This window comes from Zootoca vivipara, chromosome 3 (assembly GCF_963506605.1).
Source record: "Zootoca vivipara chromosome 3, rZooViv1.1, whole genome shotgun sequence".
NCBI classification, from domain to species: domain Eukaryota; kingdom Metazoa; phylum Chordata; class Lepidosauria; order Squamata; family Lacertidae; genus Zootoca; species Zootoca vivipara.
In genome coordinates, this window is record NC_083278.1 from 84,883,614 (window position 1) to 84,900,154 (window position 16,541).

General features: G+C 42.2%; 1 protein-coding gene across 4 annotated transcripts in view; it reads left to right on the forward strand.

Annotated features, from left to right (window-relative positions):
* Window positions 1-16,541, forward strand: part of DAAM2 (dishevelled associated activator of morphogenesis 2) — a 217,002-nt gene that overhangs the window by 145,969 nt on the left and 54,492 nt on the right. For all 4 annotated transcript variants that reach the window (XM_035108128.2, XM_035108129.2, XM_035108127.2 and 1 more), the window contains 8 exons: window positions 5,829-5,939; window positions 6,969-7,072; window positions 7,973-8,039; window positions 10,130-10,247; window positions 11,824-11,962; window positions 12,261-12,319; window positions 13,271-13,455; window positions 14,653-14,970. In XM_035108128.2, coding sequence (XP_034964019.1) covers window positions 5,829-5,939; window positions 6,969-7,072; window positions 7,973-8,039; window positions 10,130-10,247; window positions 11,824-11,962; window positions 12,261-12,319; window positions 13,271-13,455; window positions 14,653-14,970 — 1,101 coding nt within the window. The remainder of the gene's footprint in view (window positions 1-5,828; window positions 5,940-6,968; window positions 7,073-7,972; window positions 8,040-10,129; window positions 10,248-11,823; window positions 11,963-12,260; window positions 12,320-13,270; window positions 13,456-14,652; window positions 14,971-16,541) is intronic.

The following is a 16,541-nucleotide window of genomic DNA, read 5'->3' on the forward strand; positions in this document are numbered from 1 at the left end:
TAGTTAAAAAAGGAAATGTCAACATGGTGGCATTCATCGATTAAGGCTGCTAGTCATGATGGCTATGCCCAGATGGGTTTTAAACATAGATCTCTATCAATGCGATGTGCATCAGCTGTTTTGCACATTTGGATTGTCCCTGAAGATTCCTCTCCAAGTTAGCCATGCAGGCAAGATTACAGCTTGACTCCTGACCTGACCATTTACTGGAACTGTGGAATCGTGAAACTAAATCAAGTTAAGGAACATGCTTCATCCTTCCCTCTCCCTATTCTATTCTATGTAAACAGGGATGGTTATGTAGCAAATATCCTGTAGTACTGCTATGTAAATAGATGTAAAAAAAGGGATGCAGTTTAGTCTAGGGATTGCTCTTTGTTTTTATAAATATATTTACCTGTGCACGCACACTTGGAATACCCCATGGATAAGAGAGTTCAGTTTTGGCTATGGTTTATAACCAGTACTGTACTCAAAACTTGTTTTAAGGATTGCTGTTTTGTGAGTTGGGCATTAGAAGCTCAGTGGCTCAATGCCTGTGATGTTTGGAAGGCAGTTGTCTCTCTGTGTGTATTTGGGGGGGGGGGAGGAAATATATAACTTACTGCCTGGTAACTAATCTGAGGAGGCCTTTCTGTAACTTGTCTTTGTTTACATTGGAGGTGGCTCAGGCTGACCTTGTGTGCTTGACAGGGTTTTTTGGTCATGCATGGCCCTGACAACATTCAATCAGATTTTAATCCTTTGTCCCAACTTGACCGGGTTGCTATGCCAAATAAACCCATATGCTCTTGTGAGCCTAACCTCACTCACATCTCCCCTCTCTCTCTGTGTTGTTGTATTTTTAAAGAGACTAAAACCATCTGAAAGTAATGGGGAAGGAAAGCCATTTCTTATCCAGTAGAGAGAGTAGCATGACTCTCTACAGAGTCCAGCTGGTCCTTTGATAAGTTGATGTTAATAGCTTGCAGAAGTTTTTATGAGCCTTCAGAGAACTAACTCACTATCTCATCCATGAATGTGTGGAATGCACAAATAATTACCCGTCAAATATTTTTGGATGGGGAAAAGAAATTAAAGATGAATGTTCTCCTCTTTGTTTTCTTAAGAGCAATGAGGACGTGCTCCTGTTTGTGTGGGGACTTTTTCCCTTCCTCTGATGCTTGTGCCATGACAAAATGGTCTTTTCTCTGCAATGTTCCTTCCTAGAGGCCAAAGTTAAACTCATGCAAGGTAACTTTGAATGCCTTCAACTCATCTTTCTCCCTTTGAATATTGGCCTCAGAAGTGCAGGTGTCAGCTATAATAGATGCAATCATTCGCATCTTGAATATTCAGTCAAGGGATGAATTCTATCATTTTGGACTGTTTCTATCATTTTGAGTGTTCATGTAGGTTTAAAGCAGGGGTCAGCAACCTTTTTCAGCTGTGGGCCGGTCCACTGTCCCTCAGACCATGTGGTGGGCCAGACTATATTGGGGGTGTGTGTGAACGAATTCCTATGCCCCACAAATAACCCAGATATGCATTTTAAATAAAAGCACACATTCTATTCATGTAAAAACACCAGGCAGGCCCCACAAATAACCCATTTTAAATAAAAGCACACATTCTATTCATGTAAAAACACGCTGATTCCTGGACTGTCTGTGGGCTGGATTGAGAAGGCAATTGGGTCACATCCGGCCCATGGGCCTTAGGTTGCCTACCCCTGGTCTAAAGCAAAGACCAGGCTCTCCAATTGTTGTTGGCCTACAGCTCCCATTATCCCTGGCCATTGGCCAATGCTGACTGGTGCTGATGGGAGCTGGAGTCCCACTTCATCTAGAGAGCCACTGGTTGCCCATCCCTGGTCTAAAGTCTAACAGTTGTAGCAAAAAGAACCTTTTATTACAAGCACATTGAGGTGATAATGTTATGTCCTCCTCTGCTCAGAATGTTTTTGAGGTAAGGATTCATCTGCTGTCTATAGTGTCATTCTGTTTCCTGCTGACCATATCTGTTGACTCTGTGTGACCTTGATGCTCATATTAAAAGATGTCAAGAACAGTAGATTGTCATGTAGCTTCATAGCATCTTAGGTCCGATGCTTTTACTGTTGTTGCTGTTCAAAAGTATCTGCTTCCCTGTTCCTGGTGCTGGGTGCAATAAACCAAAAGCCTCAGCTTGTCCTGTTTTCTAAACTTCAGCAGGTGATTAATTTCTCTCCAAAAAACAACAACACCCCATGAATTGTAGCCAAGCCCAGGTTTGGACAATAGAAAAAGGCAAGGCTTGTGGTTAGTTGCTTCCAGCGCAGCATAGCTAGGAGAAGAGTAGGAATGAAGCAGGAACCCTGCTCACTTGTATTAAACCACAGCTCATGTTTAACTATGGTTTAACATGACATGTGAATGCAGCCACTGAGTAGAACATCACTAAAACAAGTTAAAGCATTTTAAACAGAAACTAAAAGAGCAAAGGGACCAGAGCAATTAAAACATCAGTAACATAATTGAACATCATTAAAGGCCAGAGAAATGAATGATTTTTTTTACATTGTTTAAAGCCTAAAATATGTAGGGTGCACCTAATTCAACTTCTTTTGGGAAGGAATTCCACAACTTGGAATATTAGTTAATAAGTCTCACCCCTATGATTGTAATTGCTCTCTACTTTTCCTGTCTCTCTATGATTCTGCAAGCATTCACATTATGTGTGTTCAGAAGTTATTTTCATATTCCCACTTGTTCCTTCTACCTTCATCTTTCTTTAAAAAAATGAAGAGAGCACCTGTGTTTCTGTTAATATTGTAGTGATGAGTTGATGTAGGCGTCATCTGTCTAGAAGGAGAGAAAAAAACTCAAATCCTTCAGATAATGTCAGAGGTGCAAGAGAGAAGTTCTGGGCTCTCCTCTCCTCACTCACATAATTTCAGAGTGGCAGATGTCATTTGCATTTGCATATGCTGAAAACGTCTGCTGAGTCCAAAGGAATAGGATTGACAATCTCTCCCACCCCCGTCCGTTTCTGCAGCTTGCTGAATTGGTTACTTCTATTTGACTTGCAGTGTTTGACGTGCTTACTCCTTTTAAAATAAAATAAAAAAAAAGGAATGATGACAACTTGAAGAAATGGCCCTGGCAAATGAGAAAATATTGAATTTGGTTGAAGACCAAAATAGCTTGGGTCAGAGACAGTTTCAGATGGCGGGGAACACAAAGCTGACTCTTGTTCTTGATTTGCCCACCAAGGAATAGAGAAGTAACATTCACAGTTTGTAGAACAGGCTTAGAGATGAAAACCTAGAGCAGGGTGGAGGTGAAATATACTGTGTTTCAGCTGAAACTAGTGTATTAGTGTCCCAGAACAACTCAAAGCTGTTTAGTAAGGTTAGGTCTTAAAAGACACCAGTCCAGTACTATTTTAACTTTCCCCACTGGCTTCATGGGGGGGGGGGGGCCAGCAGCATCTATCATGCATGTCTCTGCTGCTTCCAGTAGCCACTCTTAGGGATACTTCTGAAATCCACTGTCTCCAGGTTTCCCCTTGGATTTTTTGAATTCCAAATAGGGATTTGGGTGATGGTAGCACCCAAATGTTTGGCTCACATTTTATTGCGATCCCACCTAATTACTACTTCCCAGACCAATGTGTGAATTGTAATGCAGTTATCCTTCAAAATTCACACTTCTCCACATTTTTGCAATTGCAGGGCACCAACATTTGCAAAAATATGTACATAAGGGGAAATTGTGTGCAAAAGTGTGTGTGTGTTAGTAAATATATGCAGACAAATACTTTGTTAGGTGATCCCACCCCCCACCCCTGGAAAAATATGTGTGTAGAAGCAGAGGTAAAGCCTGCTCCTTTGAGCTTTCTGCTGCCAACTTCCCAGTTTCATGCATGACATAAAAGTAATTATGGATCAGTATCAATCCTGTCCAGTAGCAAGGGGTGAAGAAACTTATTAAGCAGGAAGGGAAAATCCTTACTCAGCATACCTGGTCTTTGTCATCAAATTAGCTGACTTTATGCTAAGAGCAATTTGATTTAGTGCTTCTGCGCAGCCAGTTGATCTTTGAAGGGTGCACACTGTGGATCTGTAACAGTCTTCTGAAAGTAATGAAGGGTGAAAGTGCGTGGAGAGAGGAATGGGGTTGTACTTTAAGCATCTCCATGCATACACACACAGTCACGTGTGAGAAAGACTTGCCCAATGCACAAGTTCCAGCATGTGTATAGGGAATTCATGTGATGGGGATACCCACACAATCAAGTTTTCTGGTCACATGGAGCCCCCTACTCATGGGCAGGAGGTCATGTGTTGGGATTTCTTCTCCTACAACCATACATAAGATGCAGGTGTGTGTGTGTGTGTGTGTGTGTGTGTGTGAAGAGAGAGAGAGAGAGGGATGTGATATTCTGCTGAGCTACAGCTCATATCCCAGGCATCCCCAAACCGACCCTCCAGACGTTTTGGACTACAATTCCCATCATCCCTGACTACTGGTCCTCTTAGCTAGGGATCATGGGAGTTGTAGGCCAAAACATCTGGAGGGCCGCAGTTTGGGGATGCCTGCCATATCCTATCAAACATCCTGTTTTAAAAAATATTGGATTCTGTATCATTAATTACAGTACATTAGCTATGAAGAACAACTCTAGAAAATTGTCAAGCAGACAAATCTATAATGTCAGTGACAAGACGTCTGCAATGGTTGCTGTATAGCCTCTTGGTCTCAACCATTCACTGTTACTAAGCCACTCCAGTGAGGAGGAGGAGGAATTGGCCTTAAGAATAGCATCTGCCTAAACCAGCACTAATCCAATAGAAACCAGTGATTTCTGTAGGTATGGTACTCCACCACTAGGAGCAACAATAAAAACATATAACTTTCACAATGCAAAATTTCACAGCACTTAAGACCTTATTCTCTTTGGTAGTTTTGCCTCATTTTTCTGTCTTTCATGAAGTGAGGCATGAAGATCATGTACCGAAGACTGCTCCAATGTAATGCAGTGTATAAATATTAGTGCAATTAATGGACTGCATAATTTTAGTTGGTTTTATCTTTCTTGGCTTTGATTTATAATTTGTATAGTAATCCTAAGAGAGATCCATGGCAGCTTTTCTTGCTGATCTCTATTTAGCTTTTTTATTTTCCCACCCATTATCAACAGTTGGAAGAACCACTGTGGCGCCATGTGTACATTTAAAAAAGTATCATACCACTTCAAACAATCATGGCTTCCCTCAAAGAATCCTGGGACCTGTATTTCCTCAAGTGTGCTAAGGAGATAATTCCCAGAGTTCCTTGGGAAGAGGACCTAACTGTTAAACCACTTTGAAAATTTTAGCTCTTTGAAGGGAACGGGGCATTGTGTCCTTGATCTGTTACATTCAAATGTAGTTCTATATTATTGATAATTTTGTAAACAAGAAGTTGTCACATTGTTAGAAGGTACCTGTGCCAGGCCAAATTTGTCCCACAGGCCAGACGTTCCCCATCCCTTTTTTATATTGTGGTGTTTCAAAGTTCTTGTTTTCATGTGTTTTTTTTAATAATTTGGTTTATTGTTTTATAAGCCATCGTGGAAATCCAACTGATGGATTTAATATTCCAACCTTCAACAAGCAAATAATGTGAAACAGAAAAGACGTTTTTGAACCATTTTAGGTTATGAAGCAGAAATGTGTGTTTTGCATTCATAAGGTTCTCTCATAGCCTCTCTTCACTTTCTTCTAAGCATTTGAACAATAACTTGTGTTATAGCAGGAGCTATAATGAAATTCAGTATTACAGTGGTAGTGTGTTGATTCATTTCTCCCTGCTCTTCATTTGCAGTCATTACTCAATGAGCTCGACCGGAGCCTGGGGCGATATCGAGATGAAGTGAATCTCAAAACTGCCATCATGTCCTTTATTAATGCTGTTTTGAATGCAGGTACTGGTGAGGTAAGTCTTTAACAGAGTTTGTTGCATTATGTGGGTTTTGTTTTATTATAGATATATTTTATTATTTGTAAGCCACTTTGAGCATTTCTTTTTAAAAAGTAGGGTATCTATCCAGTAGCTCGGTGGTGAAGCATGGTGGGATAGCTGATAAGAACAACAGGAACTGATGAATAGCAATTATTGCCACATGATATAACATGCAATGAAGAAGATCTGTAGGGCAATGACAGAGCATCTGCTTTGCATGCAGATTGTCCTAGCTTCAATTCCTGGCATCTCTAGGCAGGCCTAGAAAAGTTCCGTGTCTGAAACCTGGAGAGCTGAGTTTGAAGGACCAGTGTTCTGGTGATGTCAGGCAGCTTCCTATGTTCAGAATATATAAATAAAGTTAGTGCTGGTTTCCTTCCTTCCTATGCTGGAAATTGCTAGCCGAAACCCAAATGTAATGAATTGTGCTGCAGTTTAATTATATTGTGCCAAAGCAGGGGCAGGTAACCCTTTTCAGCCAAAGGACCACATTCCCACATGGGCAACCTATACCTAGGGTGGATGTGGCGAAAGTGGGCATGGCCAGATACACCCCTACTCCATCCTGCATCCAGGTATGCAAGTGTTCAAGGACACATTCCAGACAGGTAAAGGCCCAAGGGGTATTGAGGCGTGTGGCCTGGCCAAAATTTGAAGGGCCAGACAGAGAGGTCTGGAGGGCCTCATTCAGCCCTCAGATGTGAGGTTCCCCACCCTGCCCTAAAACATTCTAAATTCTGCTGTCCCCTTACCAAAATGGCATCAAAGTTATACCATTTATACCAGCAATATAAATTGTATCAATATCATGAGGTGCCAACTAGCACGGTATAGCCCCACCCCTAGTCCAGCTTACCTGTATTTCTGCCAGCTGGAGATGCCAGCTGGAGACCTTAGTGCATGCTTTGCCTCTGAGCTATAGCCTCTGCTTCATCTTATCTGAAGTGATCTAAAGCCCATGATATCGGATGACTTGATCTAATTTCCCCCCCTTTCCTTTAGGACAATTTGGAATTTCGATTGCACCTTCGATATGAGTTTTTAATGCTGGGCATTCAACCTGTTATTGACAAGCTCAGAGGACATGAAAATGCAACGCTGGATAGGTGAGCCGTATATGCTGGGAAGATATGAGGCTGTTGTGTACTCAATATCCGGTGATGGACAAATTCCCCTTGGCTTGATTTGGGAAGAGGTTAACAATTCACACATACACACACTGAGCAAATGTATTCAGGTAGATAGCCATGTTGGTCTGACGCAGTCAAAGTAAATAAAAAATTGTCCAGTAGACCCTTAGAGACCAACTAAGTTTGTTCTGGGTATAAGCTTTTGTGTGCATACACAATTCTTCAGATAGTATAGGTAATTTCTGGAGTTCGGGCAACATTACTATTGATAACTACACCTTGGATTGGACAGGCAGCAGAGTCTACTCTGAGATGTTGTATCCATATGTCATACAGATGGAAGCGTCAATCAACATGGGTTGAAGGCCCACAGACTCTGTAGTGCAAAGCCTGGAGTCTTAAGTGACTGGATGTGATCCCAACAAACACATGTCCCATGCACATCTACTGTAAACTCTCTCTGCACATTCACTTTTAAATTATCTGTATGCACCCCTTAGTTCATTTCAGGGATGCTGTTTCACTGTAAATGATGTTTGACTACAATTCCCATCATCCCAACTTGCCATGCCGGCTGAAGCTGATGGGAGTTGTCAATTGTCCGTTCTAACAGCTTCTCAGTAGGTCCCACTCCCAATGCTCAGGATGTATTTATCATTTATTTTGGATTTAAAGTTCAACAAGCATTGAAATACTTTATTCTGTGGGAAGCATAACATTGTGAAAGTCAACACTTAATATAAGCTCATCAGACCAAGTTGGTTTAAGGAAAAGGTAACACCTTACCCTTTTTATCCTGTCTTTCAGTGGAAAACAGTCTTGCACTATTACAAGCAAGAGATGGGTTGTATGACTTTATTTTATTCTGTCTTCTAGGCACTTGGATTTCTTTGAGATGGTAAGAAATGAAGATGACTTGGAACTTGCAAAGAGGTTTGAAGTGGTGAGTGTGTTTCTGGAAAGACTTTTAAAAAATTATTTAAAAAAAGACGAAAAAGCTTTCCCATTTGCTTTGGCTGTTTAGTATAAATTTACAGTGGTGCCTCGACTTACGAACAACTCGACAACCAAATTTTTCAACTTACGAATGGGGCAAATGGCCGTGTGCTTACGGTTTTTTCGACATCCGAATGGAAACCACAGCGGTTTTATATAGGCTTCTTTCGACTTACGAATTTTTAGATAGGGTTGCTTCGACTTACGAATTTTTCTGTTTCCAATGCATTCCTATGGGAAATCGCGTTTCCAATGGCGCTTTTCGACCTACAAAGGTGCCTTCAGAACGGATGAAATTCGTAAGTTGAGGCACCACTGTATATGATTTTTCCATTTTTCCATGTGTTGAGGATCTGATTTTCTCTCAACTAAAGAGATATGGGTTGCTCTGTTTCTTATTTGCAGTGCAGACGAAAAAAAAGCAGCCAGCAATGTTGACTGGTAGCACTGGATGAATTTAGATGATGTCAGGTTCTGTCTCTCAACTTCATGGCACCAAATACTTAAAGCGCCTCTGTCTAGTTGTTGTTTGTTTACCTGTTTGTAATGTGGTTGCTTGTTCCAAGTATTTAGCAAATGTATTGGAGAGCCAGAACAGGCTTGGATTTGGATGTTATGGAAGCTACTGGCTTGGCTCATCAGATTGGTCCCCTTCCATCTGTTGCTATTGCTTTTTCCCTGTCTTTTGGACCTATAGTCTGCCTACATTCAGGAGTCATGTTTCCTAGATTATCTTGGACTTTACTCACATAGAGCTGGAAGATGCTGCTCTGTGGAATAAATTGAATATTCCTACAAGCTAGATGTTTGGAGTCACACTGCTCCGGTCTCATACTCTCTTGACTCTATTATGTAAGCTTCTGTTATTTAACCATACAAGGAGCTTCTAAATTCAGCACCATCAATTATAGAGTCCCAGTGGACAGCTCCTTGCTCTTTGAGCTAAGCACCTGCCCCAGATTAGCTCTTGAGTTTCCAGTGAAGCTTTTTCTTTCCTCTTGAGTTTCCAGTGAAGCAACAAATAGCACACCAAAACAACAACGTATGGTGCTTTCATGATTTCAGTCAACACTATAGCTATGGAATTATGCTGCTTTTATTGCTTGTCCCTTAGGTTTGGGGTGGTTTTTTTAAATTGCAGAAGCAATATAATTTTTTTTGATGCATTTTAACCTTTCCTGTTGTCAGCATTTATTCCATATAGAAAAAGACTGGTTGTTGTAGAACCACATAGAATCCTTCCAAAATTTATCTGCCGGCTAGGAGTAGCACCACCAAAAGTCAGGTTCCTCCTCTCTCAGGCAAGTGGAGTAGCATGACATATTGCAGGGAGGAACTAGCTCCTTCAATACTATGGACCAGGCATCCCCAAACTTCAGCCCTCCAAATGTTTTGGACTACAATTCCCATCATCCCTGACCACTGGTCCTCTTAGCTAGGGATCATGGGAGTTGTAGACCAAAACATCTGGAGGGCCGCAGTTTGGGGATGCCTGCTATGGACTGAGCTGAATTGATCTTCAAAATCTCAGTGTTCAGTGATACAAAAATGCTACCTCTTGTAGCATGCAGCTCATTCTCATATACACACATCACTTGGTGCTGCTGATAGCAAGGTGTTATTATGTGCACTTTTACCATCCCCATGTGGATGAGATGGTTGGACAGTGTTATAGAAGTGACCAACATGAATTTGACAAAACTCCAGGAGGCAATGGAAGACAGGAATGCCTGGCGTGCTCTGGTCCATGGGCGAAGAGTCGGACACGACTAATTGACTAAACAATATCAACCATCCCCATTTCTTTGGACTATATAAAACCACCTAGAATTCACACTAATTGCCTTAGACTTAATTTGTCATCAAAGTAACCCATCACTGCCAAGCCCCCCCCTTTCAGTTTGAAGCATATATTCACAACGGTGGTGTGCATTTCAGTCCTTCTGAGATTTTAATTTTAGATGCCTCATTGGATTTCAAAACTAGGAGATTTCTCCTGTTTTACTCTACATCTTCCCATGTTTCATTTTGCTATAGGCACATATTGACACAAAGAGCGCCTCGCAGATGTTTGAGATGATCAAGAAGAGGTTGAAGCACACAGATGCGTATCCATATTTACTATCTGTACTCCAGCACTGCTTGCAAATGCCTTGTGAGTATATTTCTTCTCCCTATGGGTTATGCAGAATTCCCTGATTGGGAAGATTTTCTGAAAGACAGAGGTATGGCTTGTTGAATCCTTACCTATCTGGAGAGCTTTAGAACAGACTTCCTCAAACTTGGGCCTCCAGATGTTTTTGTCCTACAACTCCCATGATCCCTAGCTAGCAGGACCAGTGGTCAGGGATGATGGAAACTGTAGTCTCAAAACATCTGGAGAGCTGAGTTTGAGGAAGCTCGCTTTAGAGAATTGGGCTCCCCTATAGGGGAACTCTAGTCAATCCACTCTTTTTTTTCCTGAGCCCTACTTTCCATTGTGTTGTTTAGTGAGAAAACTAGCCAAGTTCATTCATATGAAAGTCTCTAATATGACCGTTGAAAATATTCTTGAAAGTAATTGAGGATTGGCTGGTGAAAGAAGCCAGATGAGTTACTCAGTATGAGTAAGCACTTAGTATACAGCAAGGGTGAGGAATCTCAAGCCTAGGGTCTGAATGAGACCCTCCAGGCCTCTCTGCCTGGTCCTTGGGACTTTCCTAAAGCCACACCCCTCACTAGACTTGCACTGCACTCTCTTTGAGTGCTTTTGTTTCACTGGAGCATCTCCTTGTGATAATACCTCTTGCATGCTTGCATGAGGGATTTCTCATATTTCTTCTTATTCTTCTTTGTTTCCACTTAAGGTTTCCAAACATGAAGCAGCCACTTCTTTAAAAAGGAGTAGATGGATGCTGTCCGCCTGGAAACCAAATCCTTCTTGATTAAATTATTGTTTATTAAGAAAGGCAAGAAAGGACATTTGTGCTCAGGGTCTGAGAAACAGGTGCCACATTTAATTGACACAGAATGAGGTTTTGGTTTTTTTTTAAAAAAAGAGAAAACTCTTGTTGCTTTTAAGTGGGAATTTCACAGAAAAGGCTCTGTTTTTGCTTGGCACCACATGGGAATGGATAAGTAGAAAGTTCCCATGCCTTAATTAGAAAATCAAATTAGTATTTTCTCTTTGAGGCATATGATACAAATGTGGGGTTTGAAAGACATCTGATTGAATATCCTAGTAACAGCAGATTAGTTGCTTCCAATCAGTACAGTTAGGCAAAGGCTTGCTGCAGGATCAATATCTTCCAGGAATATTTGGTCATCTTTTCCACTGAAGTAGAAATTTCTTTTCAGTAGCAAATATGAGATTCCTAATCCACTATAGCTGGTTTCAGAAATTAGGTTTGAACACAAGATAAAGGAGCTGGTGCAAAGTTCTCTTTCAAAGTGAATTCACAAAGTTCTATTTCAAAGTGAATTCATTGAAGCCCCAATGGATTTGATAGTACTTACTTTTGTGGAGATATAGTTAGGATTGCACTGTCACTTCCGTTGCTTCCTGATGATCACATCCAATGTGGCTCTAAAGGGAACTCACTAAAATAATGAATGATGAATGGCTGAAGTAACCACAATAGGAACCAAGTCATCAAAAAGGGCTCAGTCTTAGCATTCAATGGAAATTTGCAGGGATTTTCATCAAAGCCATTTTTCTAGATGCATCTCCTCACTGGCCTTTGTCGTTGCAGATAAACGAAATGGGGGGACATTTCAACAATGGCAGCTGTTAGACAGGATACTGCAGCAAATTGTTCTTCAGGATGAGCGAGGGGATGATCCTGATATAGCTCCTTTGGAGAACTTCAATGTCAAGAACATCATTAAAATGTAAGAAACATGCTAACTGCCAATAGCCAAATATTATGCAGCATGTTAAGGACAAGGCTTGCTTTTCCATGACATTTCATCAGCATGGGGATAGCTGTTCTTTGTGGATAAATGTCACCTTTTCATCTGGTACAATTTGCATTAACATTGAGAATGTTAATTTTGCCTTAGTAGGTTAGTAATAGTATTGAGACTGAATCCCACCAGAAATTAGCTGGTTTTTCCTATTCTCCTAGGAATATTTGTATTTAATTACTTGGGTATAGATCTAAGCTGATCTGGCTTTATCTCCATTCAGGTTGGTAAATGAGAATGAAGTGAAACAGTGGAGAGATCAGGCGGAGAAATTCCGAAAAGGTATGTGGCCGTCTTATACTCTGGATGATAGAGAGGGAATCTGATTGAACCACAGATCTCCAGGCAGTGGAGGGAATGATAGGGTTCTAGGGATTCATGATTGTGTAGGCCACTATTGTTCCCATTTTATAGATGTGAATTGTGGCTAAAGGATAGGTGACTTAACCCAGTTGCCTACTGGGTGAGCTAGCATTTGAATGCAAATCTGATTCCGACATTTTGATAAAGCTTCCAGTTTTTGGGATGCCTCCCCATTAGAAAACACCTGCTCATCAAAAACTATCCCTGCATCTGTATCATAGGTGGGTAACCTGTGGCCATCCAGATATTGTTCGACTCCAGTCAGAATAGCCAGTGGTCAGGGATGAGAGAAACTGTGATCCAACACCTGGAGAGCTACAAGTTACCTTCTATGATTATAAAGCCATTTATAATCATAGAATTGTAATGTTGGAAGGGACCCTCAGGATCATCTAATCCATGGATAGGTAAATTAAGGCCCAGGGGCCGGATCCGGCCCAATTGCCTTCTAAATCCGGCCTGCAGATGGTCCGGGAAACAGCGTGTTTTTACATGAGTAGAATGTGTCCTTTTATTTAAATTGCACCTCTGGGTTATTTGTGGGGCATAGGAATTCGTTCATATCCCCCCCCCAAAAAAGTCTGCCCCCCCCAACAAGGTCTGAGGGACAGTGGACTGGCCCCCTGCTGAAAAAGTTTGCTGACCCCTGATCTAATCTAACCACCTGCAATGCAGGAATACACAGCTCTTCCATACTGGAATCTGTTATCAGCACCACACTCTAACCAACTGAGCTATCAAGAATCAGCCTTTAGAATGTTTGGAAGTTTACAGTTATGTTTTTTACCCATTGTTCCCTTTATTCATGGCTTTTGACTGAGTAGATTGTCTGAAATCATTCATTGCACTTTGGTCTTCTTTCCTCTGCAGAGCATGCTGAGCTGATGAGTAGGCTAGAGAAGAAAGAAAGGGAATGTGAGATAAAGACCCAGGAGAAAGATGAAATGATGAAGACGCTGAATAAAATGAAGGACAAACTGCAAAAGGAATCTCTGGAGCTACGTCAAACCCGGGACCAAATGACCGACCTTGTAACACAACTCAATGAGTTCTCGGTAGGATACAGAGATTTTTCTTCTCCTTCCATAGCATGCAGAAACACAAAAAGAAAAGAGATACAGTGAAGTTCCAATTTTGTACACCTGCCCTTTTCTAAAGAGAAAGAAAAGTTTGCAAGTAGTTATACCCTTGCCGAAAGGTTCGTAAGGCCTCTGATAAAGAAAATAGACTCAGTAGCCACACATCAAATGCTTTCTGTTACTTTATTTTGCTCATTGCTTCGGTTTTAGTTTATTCCTTGTGGGATTATGCATGTGCTACGCTGTACCATAAGGTAAGTGCTGTGTAAAGTTGTAAGTAACCCCAACTCTCTCTGCCCATTGACTGAACATTGATCTGTCTTGGGGTGTCTCCAGCCTGCTCTAATGCATAGGTGGCTAACCTTTGCCCCTGCACCCACAAAAGCAGGATGGAACAGAACGGACTTTGCTAGGTGCCTGAATGATAACAGAGATGGTGCCAGAGAAATGGATATGAAGGGAGAGTTCCATACTTGGACACTACCATAAAAAGTCCCTCTCCCCAGCAGCCATAGAGCTGTGGCTGACATCCTGTTATATTTGCTGTTAGTCTGTGCTAGCTTTAAAGCCTGACCAAAAGTTCTGCAATGGACCATTTTTGAGGAACCTTGAGAAGTCGAAAGCACATCTTTGGGGGGGGGCAGCAGGGGAAATATAACAAAAACATTGCAGAGGTGAAGACCTTACCAGAAGAGTGTCAACAGAGGCTTCTGCCTTATGTTCTTTCAAAACTTGATTTGCGTCACCCATGTTCCCTCCCCTCCACTGATGCCTCCCTGAAGAGTGCTACATCTTGGGAGGCATTGTGGGGAGGATAAGGCCGCTGAGCTGCTATGCTCTGCCTCCATGGTCCAAGGCAGCAATGTTCCTGAAAACCAAGGGAGGGAGAGTTCTCTTGTCCTCAGGTCCCGCTTACAGGTGTCCCAGTGGGCGTCTGGTTGGCCACTGTGATAGCAAGTTGTTGAACTAGGTGGCCATCGGCATGATCCAGCACTGAGAAGCACTGACATTGTGGCAAACATAGATAGACAAAGGGGAAAAGATCTTGCCAAAATTCTTTCCTGCTGCCTTTGAAAATGCCAGAACTGCCCCTCTCTCACACAAAACATCTGACCTGAGAATGGACCTGTTTTTGATGCAACACCAATCAGAATGTTCTCTTCTTATTTTCAGCAAGGGGGCAGCATTTCCTTCCCTCCCCCTCCTCAGCTACCTCCTGGTGGCCCGTTTGCCTCTTCTCTACAAGCTCCGGAGGTTTTGCCGCCACCTCCGCCGCCACTTCCGTTCTCCAGCTGCCCCCCTCCGCCCGCTCCTCCTCCTCCCCCAGGAGGACCTCCTCCACCTCCCGGAGCACCACCTTTCTTTAACATGGGCATGCCTCCCCTTTCCTCCACCACCACCTTCAGTGGCACTGGGCCCAGTCTGAAGAAGAAATCAACCCCACAGCCGTCTCATCCACTGAAGTCCTTCAACTGGGCCAAGCTGAGTGAGGTAAGGGGAAGGAGAGCCATTCTGTGTGGATCTTGTGAATGTTGGTTAGGTTTACCAGATATTGTCTGGTTGTTGCTATTAAATTGGTTGCCTGAGAAGAAATTTCTAGCTGAATAACCTTCAGGAGCAAAATGTTGTGGGTGAGCGTACAGGCGCTCACTGAAAGACCTTGGCAATTGTATTCATTTTATATTTGGCATCTTTGGATTGCTCTACATTTTAAAAGAGGTGCTGATAGATTTTGGACTGAGTGACATTTGGACTCGACCTAGACACACACACATACATGCACACATGCCAGTCTGGAAGTAATAGTTCCGTTACAGGCGGAGTCTCACGTTCCAGCTGAGCTCATGATGGGCTTTGGTGCCGGCTCCACTCTTCCTTCCTTCCGGCAAGCAGACCCTTCTGAAGGTGAGAGCATAATAGTGAAAGCCTGGATGTATTTAAGCATGCCCAGGAACATCATTTCCTCACCAAGAGTTGATGAGATTTGGAGTCTCCCAATCAAATTCACTACGTTTGGTGGTTCTAGAAACTTAATCTTTCATACGGCTAACAAGAAAGAGAATACTCAAGTGCCCCAAGGTTTCAAAGGTTTCATTATTCGTGCCCTCTCTTTGAAAGGACCAAGTTGATTCAGTTGTGTGTGTGTGTGTGTGTGTGTGTGTGTGTGTGTGTGTGAAGTGCTGGATAGTTGCAGGGATTTCTAAGAAAAATGCAATATTGATGACAGCTTATGCATTATGTAATCATGCTTGAATACAATTGCCCTATTCTCTCCCAACCCTAGTAAAACTCTTCATATAGCACATCCTTCTGGAGGAGTCTCCAGACTAATTTTTGCATGGCACATTCATTCTGTCCAAGATCTGCAACCTCTCCCACCCCTATATTCCCTCCTACCCCTGTTTCTCTCTTGGCATTGTTGTTTTCTTTTTTTAAAAAATACAGATTGAACAGTGTCTGTGTTGAATTTGGGTGACTGCCTAGAAATCCACGCTCTTTTTTAGACTCCAAGTCACTCAGGACTCAACTCAGGCATTTGGAATGAGTGTCCTGGGACCTCTGGAATGCCACAAGAATTCCTTCCCCCCCCCATGTCTTTTAAAATAAGATGAAGTGAAGTATTTGCTGCTCTGCCTGTGCTTGTCTGTCAGAGCCACGTGGGGCTGTGGGAGAGAATGTAAGACAGCGATTTATTTTCATTTTCAGAACACAGGACTTAGTGCTTCGAAGGAAAGATGTAACAACTACACAAACACACACACTTCTGGGAGGGAGAATAAAGTAGAGAGGGACACACAGGTGTTTCTCTTTAGCATGCAGCCACCACAGACTTATCCTCCCCTCTGGTTAAGAGTGGAGGCAGCTGTGCTAATAAATGGGGGCTTCAGAGGTGAATGCAAATACTATTTTGGGGCCTGCAAGAATAGTATTGGGAGGATATGATAAGCGTTTTCCATGATTAATATTTATGGTTAGTGAATGCTTTGCTGTTTCCAGAGGTGGCGGTTCTCTAGCGTTAACTAAAAAGCTATCGCATTCTATTCTTTGTGTTGTATTTTGTA